The sequence below is a fragment of the Gallus gallus genome, chromosome 1 (genome assembly GCF_016699485.2).
Source record: "Gallus gallus isolate bGalGal1 chromosome 1, bGalGal1.mat.broiler.GRCg7b, whole genome shotgun sequence".
Classification (NCBI taxonomy): Eukaryota; Metazoa; Chordata; class Aves; order Galliformes; family Phasianidae; genus Gallus; species Gallus gallus.
Window position 1 is genome coordinate 25,233,759 of NC_052532.1, and position 10,606 is coordinate 25,244,364.

At 41.9% G+C, this 10,606-nt stretch overlaps 1 protein-coding gene across 1 annotated transcript; it reads right to left on the reverse strand.

Moving 5' to 3' along the window:
* Nucleotides 1-1,605: 1,605 nt before the first annotated feature.
* On the reverse strand, nt 1,606-10,587 carry CAV2 (caveolin 2). The gene is made up of 3 exons (NM_001007086.2): nt 10,404-10,587; nt 10,137-10,324; nt 1,606-3,724 (listed from the first exon to the last, which is right to left on the reverse strand). Exons 1-3 carry the CDS (start codon nt 10,548-10,550, stop codon nt 3,574-3,576), a joined length of 486 nt encoding a protein of 161 aa, NP_001007087.2. The 5' UTR covers nt 10,551-10,587; the 3' UTR covers nt 1,606-3,573.
* Nucleotides 10,588-10,606: the final 19 nt, after the last annotated feature.

A 10,606-nucleotide genomic window follows, 5' to 3' on the forward strand; every position in this document is an offset into this window, starting at 1 on the left:
CTCTACAGAAGACATTTTCTTCTTGTTGAAATAAGCTTTGGAAGATCGGTGTCAGTAGGTTAAAAGTAGCCTTAATAATTCACCCCCCAGTTGTAAAACCCTGCATGAAGAAAGCACCTCAGTTTTTAATGCATAAGTGAGTGATGGTTATGTGTGCTCATTGGAGGTCTTCACGAACACAGTGTACTAACAGACAGCACCGGAATTTTATTGTGTTCCATTTTCATTTTCTTGAAAAGAAAACCATGTTTTTATCCACGTGTTTTTAAAAGAGAGTTAATACAGCTTAACAGCATTAGTTTTATCTCTGCAGGTGGGGGAAAGATCACACCCTGTAAAAATAACGGGCTTACCATTCTTTGGCTTCCATTAAATGTGAATGTGTGGTCTGAGGTCCCAGAGCTGCAGAGATGTTCTGAATTTTCCAGTCGGGGTATATCTGGGTGAGCTCTCTGGGTAGGTGGGGAAGGGCCCTCATTTACTAAGACCTCAAACTTTCTGTTAAGAATTTGTGCCAATTTTTGTGGTCAACAAGTAGGGTGTGGAAAGATAGGATACAAATATCTAACTTCTACAGTCAGATGAGAAGGACCTTAAGAAAATGTTCTCACAGGTTAGATTTCACTGTGAGAGAAAAGCCCATGAAGATAAGTGGGGTTATTTCTGTCTGTTACTTGTGACCTCCATGAAAAACACGACATTGCACATTTTGCATGACAGAACTGAATTTCCAGTTCCTGTCTGTAAGGTCTACAGTAACAAACAACAGGTTGGAACTGGAACATCTCACACTTTATTTACTTACCCTCACAACTCTACCACAATGATGGAAAGTTTACCCTTGCTTTGAGCAACAACAATTTTCCCATTTCACAGAGGGGAAGAGGGAGCACAGTTCAAAACAGATGATCTTAATCAGGTGCAAATTTTCCTAGATTTGTAGTAGAGAATGAGATTAAATTTCTGGATTCCCCCTTCTGCCTAAACTCTTATCTGTACGTTGCTGTTCTGGTGCCAGCTGGTATCATTTGTCCACATTTCAAAACAATTAGAAATGAATTTAAGGAATGGATCCTAAATCTACAAACACAGTTTAGAGTCAGCACCCATTCAGTTCCTGTTGTCCATGGATGGTATCAGTTAGGACAGTTTGTCGTATGTCACAACTTTCACATCCTGAAGTCCATGATGGCTGGAATCCAGCGCTGCCTGGGGCAGATGCACAGTAACAGAACCAGTCAACGACAAACAGAAAGGCTCAAATCAAAAGAAATAAGAAAATCATTCTCTTTTATTCTCTGTGGTAGCTAGAGCTGGATGACTTCAGTAAGCTACTGAGTGCATATATCCAGTAGTATTTAACCTAAATGGCTACATTTTTCCTTAATCTCAAGGTTGGATGCACACCTGAGCTCTCTCATATCACAGGCTTCTATAGGGCTCCTTTTAGACCAGTGAACTAGTACTGACTCGAGGCACATTTGTGGTTAATTAATTCATTATATGGATTTATTTATTTATTTATTTATTTTTGTGTGTGGAAAATATCTGTAACCATCCTTGGATTTTGTAAAAGAAAAAAAAAAATCTCAAAAGAAGTCAAGCCTGGCTTGATCAATCTTTATTTTCAGCAGAAATACTTCAGTTTTAACAGAAGAAAGGTAAGAACACATTTGAAGATTAAGCTAACTTCTGCAAGAAGACCAAACTCCATAGAAGTCTCGGTGTGTACTAGTTAATGGGGTCCAGTTTTCAAAAGCCATATGAATCCCTCTCTAACTGTGACAAATAGAAAAGAAGTTCTCGAAGTACAAAAATGTTCTTAATGTGCAAAAAATACGCAGTGTTAGCCAGCTTCTGTAAGCCAGTGAGTAAGGGCATTCTGCAGCTCGTCTGTAAATAAAGCATGCACCCTTAAAAAGAATTAAACTTTATGCTGGATACAGCCAAAATTCTGCACCAAAAGATCTGCATCAGAGACACATTCTGTCTGGGCATAATCTGACGCAAAGAGATACATAATTTTCCTCTGTAAGTTAAATACAGTGGATAACAGCAGAACAGCAGAACAGTACTGTTGCTTATCCACTTCTCTTCCCTCTCTCACCTCCTGGAAGTATTCCATGCTGTTCAGCATTTTAAGAGGTTTTTTTTTTTTTTTTTAAAAGTTGAAAAACCTGAAAAAATAAAGTTGACAGTTGGAAAAAGCTGATATTTTATTATTTTATTATATACTCTTCTTGATAAGAAATCTGTGACACCATTTTAGAAAATAAAATTCTGAATCATACAAACATTTACAATGGCAGGAAAAAACAGCAGCATAAACCCATTAGAAGGCTGATGCAATTCCAATGTACCTCTACATACGTTCTGTTACTCTGGTTTACAAGCTGTGTTAGGTGCAGACAGAAAAAGGGCTTTGTTACAGGTTAGGCTTTAAAGTAGTAATAAGTAACATGGAGAGTCAAGTCAGTATAGGAGGAGTTAGACAAGGATACCAATTACACCCACTTGACTTATTTAGTAGCTTGTTACTTAGTTAAAGTGCCAGCATAGTATCCATCATTTTAAATATCGCAATGTCCACACAGATAATACACAGAAATGGGCAGGGTTGCATTTACAACTGTCCATTTTTAATTAAAAAAAGCCACTTCTCATAAACAGGTATTTCCAGCTCTTTTGCATAGTCTTGTATTAAAAATCTTATACTCTTTTCTTTTGCACACGACTACATGTAATGCACATCCTAGAATTGCACAGCAATGCTTAAAAATCTGCATAATTTATACATTGACATTCTAGTTTAAGTCATTTTTTGCAGTTTCTCACTTCCGCTGCCTAGTAAGTTTGTTAGAGTTCAAATACTATAGAAATAATGCTTCAAAGAAAGCTCACCAAGTGCCATTTACAAAGGTACAAAATATACAGCAAAGTTAACCTCTTATTAAATAAAATATACAGATTAGCTGATATTCCAAATCATTAGGTAACACCTTATTTTAAGGGATAACCTTCTAGGGAGCCTTTTCCCCAATACAGGAGAATTATAGAAGAGTTAACTTCTCTGTATGCTTATGCATCATGCCCTTCATTTTAAATGCAGATAATAATGGACTGAGTATATCATTCAGCACAGTGAGGGCCAAAAATGATCCCTGTAGGAATTGCAGTAAAATCAATGCTAAACCCTAGAGATCATTCTCACCCAAAGTATCCCAGCCTACTAATTTAAATATTTCTTGTAATGATGCCAATTGTTATCACAATGGTGGCAATTAAACCTTTAAGAGAATTTTTCTGCAATCCAGCAATCGACGTACCATTAAAATAAAGTGTTGCCAACATAATCCACATTTATTCTGCTGTTAAAATAGTTAGATATGAAAACTGCCTACTTAGTCTCAAATTGATTCCCTGAAAATAAATGAGTTTTAGAATAATAGCATGTTCCCACTTAACCAGCCATTATCATCTTAACAGGTCGGAATGAATGGTAAGTGCCTGCATGTTACATTAGAAAGAGGTATAACACCATCTACAATTACAGCAGTGTTGCAACCCTGACAGTTACTCTTGATCCAGATGTATATTAACCATGGCAAAGCATCGGCCTATGCTATGAAAGAATGGTGCAACGAAAACATCTGTCAGGCTCTTCCATATGGTTTGCACTGAAGGCAAGATCATGAGACAGGTTCTCACAAAAGGCACCACAATCCTGTAAAAGAGCAAATGGAAGATCTGTGAGATTACTGCTGCCACAGCATAGGGCAATTGAGTGAAGAAAAGTGCTTACTTATGGAAAAGGAAGACGATGTTATTACTGTACGTCTCTTAAACAAGTCTATTTTTGGAATCTTGCACTCATTCTCCATTGATTTTGTTCACTCACAGCCTCACACCTACGCATGCAAAAGCACCATGACATATATGCTCCTCTGTTTGGGCTCACTTGTGTGCAACAGCCTGTCATGTCTCTGCTTCTTCCTAACTGGCAACACTGAGCTAACTTTGGGCCATGCCTGCGATAGGGATGAACTTTTGCTGTTCTCTCCTGCTGCTGGAGGTGATGCTGCAACTTGTGGTTAAGGACAGGTCCTTTAAGTAGTCAGGAGTGGGGGTCCTTAGGGCTTGACAGAAACTATACATTCCCCAGTTTGATCACCTGGGAACAGAGCTCCTTATGATCCCTTCAGGGCATTCTTGAGTCCCTTGTTCAGATGTCTCTTCAGGTGTTTCTCTTCTGTCTATTACACACACACATGCACACCTGGCCATTCATACTTCATTCCTTCCAACTGAAGACAACTGTTAAAGTTGTTATAAAGTTGTTATAACAATGCAGAAACAGTAGAGCAATACTGAATTACATTTAATCGCAGTAGTACATAGACAGGCCAGACCTCCGATATAGGGCACCTTGTTGATACTGTGAAGCTTTTCACTTATGGATGAGCAACAAAAAAGCAGAATGAGGTCAGAACTCTTGTTTAGGGAAAAGTTCTTTTTATCCCCTTGAAAGAATTGTGCTTTCAGCAATCGAGCACAGCAATCATCCATGTACGCTCTCCATATGTCCCGACTCCAAAGCAATGTCATTAGTGGTGGCGTAAGCTAAGCTCACTGACAGCAGAGGGGAGCCAGGTGTGCACATATGGCTGGTGCACCACGGCTGCCACATGCAAGATCAGTGACCACACCAGCACTGGTTATTCTCCTTTTTTAATCACTTCCTGGCCCAAAACCCTGGCCATTTCACTAAGCTGCGTGTTCTTACTTGGGTGCAAACAAATTACGTGTATACATAACATAAGTAATACTGAAGTCACACTAGAACAAGGTTTTCAAAGATCTCTGGACCATATGTAATGCATTTATTTCCTACATGAGGCAGAAGAAGCTATATGCCCATTTGATAGAGCTAATGAACTGCTCCAGTTTGCTGTTGCATTCAAGATTTAAGATCCCAGTCTTGCTTCCACAAAATTCAGCTGCACAACTCTCGTAGACTTTGGCTGGAAGTATTATGCAAAACATTTGTTATTTTGTCACAGGTCTGAAAAATATCTAAGTAAATACTGTGTATCTCCAGTGAGCACTACTCAGAATAACAGTGTAGAAAACAAACAACCGTTGCATTAAAAAAAAATTAAAGCTTTGATACCTAAAGAGTAAGAATGAAAGAATTATTTTCAATGTAGAAGCGGATTCTCTGCTTTAATCGTACAGCGAAAGCTGTATGCTACCATGTCTGTGCTGCACTCCAAGCTAACCCAGATGGATTTGAACAAGAATAGTTTTTCTAAAACCTTCTCTTTCTTTGTCTCTGCTGAAATAGCCAGTAAAACACACAGCACATAGAACTGCGAGTGCTACTGGAACACGGTATCTGTAGTATGAAAGTGAACTCTGTAAACTGCCAGTTTATGAACCACTTACAGTATCGCTGTATATAGAATAGATAATTTACAGGAAATAACATAAGGGCTTTACGATAAAGTTGATGAGCATCAATAATGCAAAGGGAAAAAACTTCTCTAACCTACATAGGAAAACACCAGAACTGGCTACTCAGCTTGTGTTGACTTCACCCATTTTCCATGTCACTTAGTTTATAAACTGCTGCTATTGCTCCTCTGCTGCCATCTAAATTTAATTTGGCCTGCTTTTTTTTCTTCTTTCTTCCTTTCTTTTTTCCCCCAGTCTCACTCATCTGCAGGGAGGCAGAAAGGCCAATGTTTCTACTGAAAGCCTACATTTCTACTGGATCATCCATAAACAGGACCACACAAACTACAACCTAAACAAATAGAACGTTATGCAAAAGCTTCACAGCAAGTTGCAGTGAATCACCAGGAGTTCATTAGGGAAGGCTGGGAAAACAGCCATGATACTACATGCAACTGCTATAGAGATCATCCACAACTCAAAATCTTTCAATAATGTTACATACAATAAATATAAAAACGTTTCGGTAATGTTTTTTAATCTTTTTACACATTATCCATATTTATGCTATACTGCATACAAAAACCAGCAGAATGCAAGTAGCTATCAATTTTACAACAAAAGTCAGTCTTAGTTTTTCCTTACTTTTAAAATATACCAATGCTAAGGATATCAGCATTCACTGCAGTTTTGGAGCTACTCCTGGTAGAGCGGTAGAGCACTGGGAAGAAAAATAAAGCTTTTCTGAATTTGATATCTAAGCTGAAGCATAATGAGAGCATCTCAACTACTCATACAACCTGTCTTTCAATCATATTGTATGTGTATGTTATAAAATATCCATCCTTTTACAAACGATTCATCTCTTTTGGGAGCTGTTGACCTGAAAAGAGCAGACTGTTCCCTTTCTTCCACCCTATTTTTTTTTCCTTCTCTTTTTGTTCAAGGTATGACTTCTACTATTTTATATGTATCATCCTATCTCATGCTTGTTCACATTACTTTTTTTCTGCTAACCGCTAATGGAACATTATTAAGAACCAAGCAAAATACAACTTAATACAAATGCAACTTAATACAACTTAATTCTTACTCATAAGGGTATTTTCTCAGGAGGTAATTCAACTTTTCTTGGAACTGGACAATGTATTTGCAGTAATCATTCACTGTTAATTCAGATTCCTGCTTTATAGTGAAGAATCATATCTCCTGTGAAGTGTTTCAAAATGGAATCTCAGACAAATCCTAATGACGTTTTTCAAATACTAAGACATCCAGTAATTAAACTACCCAGTTCCAGGCTTGCACGTGCACTACATCATGACTGTGTCTTGCATAGCACTACAGTATAAGTGAATACTGTACACAGACTGCTAAATACAAGGTAGCAGTTTCAGAGCTTCTTGTAAAGCCCCACTAACTATTGGGCTACTTATGAGCAAAGAGAACCACTGGAGCTTTGCATGACCCACACGAAGTACACAAAGCACAGTAAAACCAAGCATTTCATATCTCAGGACTCAGGTAGACTGGAAAAGACAAAACTAAAGAATTAGCAAGACAATACTCACCTACTCCCTTTTCAGAGGGCAAGGGTATATACCAAGACAACGCCAGACTACGTGGTGTGCCTTTGTGGCACAGCAGTGCTGTAACGTCTTTTGATTCCAGACAGCCAAGTAGGGAGGTTTTGGGGGTTGAATATGATAGCAAAAAGCCATGTAAATGGAGTTTCAGAGAGAGAGTTTAGGAGATGATGCACATTCAAATCTGCTTCTCTGTGCATATGCCCCTGGTTACCTCTGAGCACTGCAAATGGAAGCTCATGTGAAGAGGAGCTCTGAGTATCTGCTACTCAAGCTGATGACAAGAGCTCAAAGCTGGATGACTCCTTGTGCTTTAGAGCTCTTCTCAAACCTAAAGTTACAGATTCTCAAACGATGCATCGATTCTCAGAATAAATATATAATGGGACATTTCAAAGATAAGACTACAAAAAAGTATATGTGAAATTCAAGAGATTGCCAACGTGTGGCTAGGAACAAGAACTAGTCTCTGGATCAACCACAGAGATCATGATTTTGCACGGGCTGCCTGGAAAGCCAGCAGTGTTCTGCTCATATTAAAACAATCAATAATCTTAACAGCCTCAGTTGAGGGCCATGTTTAAAAGGTTGCTCAGATATTCACAGATAGTTCTTAAAGTTGTTCTGACAACTTCTGAGAGTATTGGCTGCGGTAAAAATGACAGCCATGACTAAGAGAGAAGCCATGTGGAGAAGCAGCCTTCCTTGAAGTAGCTCCTATGTAGGTCATGCTAGCTACTGCAGCTTCAGTACCTTTTGCCAGGGAGTATAAATCTGGATTTTAGCTCAAGCAATATGAGAACAGAACCAAAGTATTCATTGCTAATAGGTCGCAATAAAAGCTGAAGTTTTCTTTTTGCTTTCCACAGGTCTCATGTGTTCACTTCCCTTTTTAGTGCTCTTTCTTTCTGATGAAAGACAACATTTACTATCAGACACAATGGGTGCAAGTCATGAAGTGCCCTTGGTGCGTGAGGAATGCTGTCAGACTTCAGTGGATTTTCAGCATGTTGACAAAACTGCAACATGTGTGTGACAATCAACAGAGCTTTGTTCCCTGGGACTTCCAAGTGTTGCTGAAACAGTTTCTAATTTATTCTTAGGAAAGGCTCCTCTGCAACTGATCCACGTCAACATCTCAGTGGTTTGGATGCTGCAAATGAGGTGCAGAGATTCTGATAAGCCCTCCTGTAGACAGCCATGTGGAAGGGAGTGCCCAGAGCTTTCCCATGACGTTGAAACAGCTGAAGACAGAAATATAATGGAATTCCCATCCCCGCAACCACAAAACAAGGAGCTGATATTCTTACAGACCCAACAGGCTTACATAGGAGCCAGTGTTTAGGGTCCCTTTAATGCCTCCGGTATCAGTTGATCCTGCACTATCCTCCCAGACACAGAGACTTTGAACTCCTTAACACCATGAAATCTGGAACACTGGGAGCTGCAGAAATAAGTTAGCACAACCTCAGCATGCTCAAACGTTGTGTTTGTCCCACAAATCCAGGCTGTGTTCGTGGGATGACCAGACTGTGCTGTGCTATCAACTGTAGTGCTGGGTAGGGTCCAAGGGGATGCAGACAGCACTCCTGAGCTATGTGATTCTCTCACACCCATCCGTGTGCAAGATCAAAAGGAAAGATCAATTCCATACTGACAGTGAACTTAGGCACCAAAAATCAGTTGCTGGGGAGACAAGTGTGTTTGCAGACAGTCAAGGGAAACTTTTCAAAGTCAAGTGCCACATTCACTCAGTTCTATTTCAGATGTACTGGGAACCACAGTTCCTGACAGAGTCACTGGGGACTACTTGCACAAACAGAAATTGACCTCTGAGTCCTGTTCAGTGGAACTCATGTCCACATATCCAGCCTGTGAAATTCAGATATAAGATCATTCTGCAGCATTAAATGTTATCATTCTGAACAAACTGAGCATCAGTGAACTCTTCCACAGACATTTCCCTGTAGGAACTCTATATGTCCACCATATCCTTTTGCAGTTCTGGTACGGTACAGCACAGTGACCACTGGCTGATATGAAAGCCCAGGCCCACTATAAAATGCCTGCAATAATCTGAGGCCCAGCAAAGTAGTAGCTCTGAATTATATTGTAACTTCCTACTGCAAACTCTGTATGCTCCAAAACTTAAGTTAGTCTGGTTTTGAAGTGGCTCATAACAATGCCATCAACCCAAATTTCTATTCTCCTTCTGAAAACTGAAATCTGCAACCAAAAGATTGCAATCAGAGGTTCAAACAACCAGTGTATGTATATCGAGTTTGTTTCCCAGTTTCTGGATAGCATTTTGTTTTCCTTACTGACTTCTTCACGATACCAATATCACTCAAGGCAAACGAGGCTTAGGTCAAAACTTATGTATATGCGAAATCCTGGTTTGCAAGGATGACATTGATGATATATGCATTCATGCTTTCTTCTGCAGCCTGATGGACTCTCCTTCCTCAACATCATTCTTTTCCCTGCCTCTCTTCCTTCTCCACAATCAACCGCCTCTCTGGGCTCGCAATATTTCACCAGTACTTTCTGTATAAAGTACACCAGCTTTGCTGCTTCGGAGAGCTGTCGTATTTGTCTGTGAACCGCGGCCACAGCTTTCCTGAGCTCAGGAGGGGTTCTCTGCACCGCACCTGCAGATGGCCGTGCACCTGCTGTGAGGCAGTGACAGCTGGCTTTGTGACACTAGCAAAGAAAGGCCGAGCTGGGCCCCCTGAAGCTTTCTTCACTCTGTGAGCGAAGAAGTCTGATGTAAGCAATGCTCCTGCACGGGCCTTTCAATTAAAGTACACGTGTTTTAACAATGTCTGTACTCCGGTTGACAAAAACAAGCGATCAATAGCCAGGCAAGGCGCCCCACAAACAGCAAAGCTCTGCCCCCGGGAGCACACCCAGACGGGAAAGCTGCTAAGATCAAAGTTTGGAGTTGAATCACGGAACAATTCCTCTCCCATTACCAACCCAGCAGGCAGCGCACGCAGAGCCGCCCGCAGGCCCTCACGGCGGCGGTGGCCGTTGGGGCACTGAGGCGGCAGAGCAGAGCCCCCGCCCGCCGCCCCGCGCCGCTCACGCACTCACCAGATGTGCAGGCAGCTGAGCACCGCGAAGACGATCCCCAACACCAGGGCCAGCGGGACGGCGAGCAGCAGGCTCAGCAGCTTGTACAGCACGTACTTGCTGAGCTCGAACAGCGCGTGGCTGCAGATCCACACCTTGTCGAAGGAGTGGGTGAGCTCGGGCTCGGCGATCACGTCCTCGAAGCCCAGCTGGAAGAGCGAACAGCCCCGACGGCCGTCAGCCGCCGCCCGGCCCCGGCCCCGCCGCCCCCACCGCCCCGCCCGGCACCTGGAGGTGGGCGTTCAGCCCGCGGGGGTCCCGCTCCAGCCCGTCCTCCGCGCACTTCTCCCCTTCGGACAGCTCGGGGCCGCCCGGCGGGAAGTTGTCGTCGTCCATGAAGATGCGGGTGTCCGCCTTCTCCGTCTCCAGCCCCATGGCGCTGCCCGGCGCTGCCCGGCTCCCGCCCTGCCCCGTCCGCCGCCCCCGGCACC

Coding starts and splice junctions, on each gene's coding strand:
- CAV2 (NM_001007086.2), bottom strand. CDS start 10,550: ATGGGGCTGGAGACGGAGAAGGCGGACACCCGCATCTTCATGGACGAC. Junction 10,325..10,403: donor GGCTGAACGCCCACCTCCAG/GTGCCGGGCGGG, acceptor TCGCTCTTCCAG/CTGGGCTTCGAGGACGTGAT. Junction 3,725..10,136: donor CTCAGCTGCCTGCACATCTG/GTGAGTGCGTGA, acceptor GCTCTTTTACAG/GATTGTGGTGCCTTTTGTGA.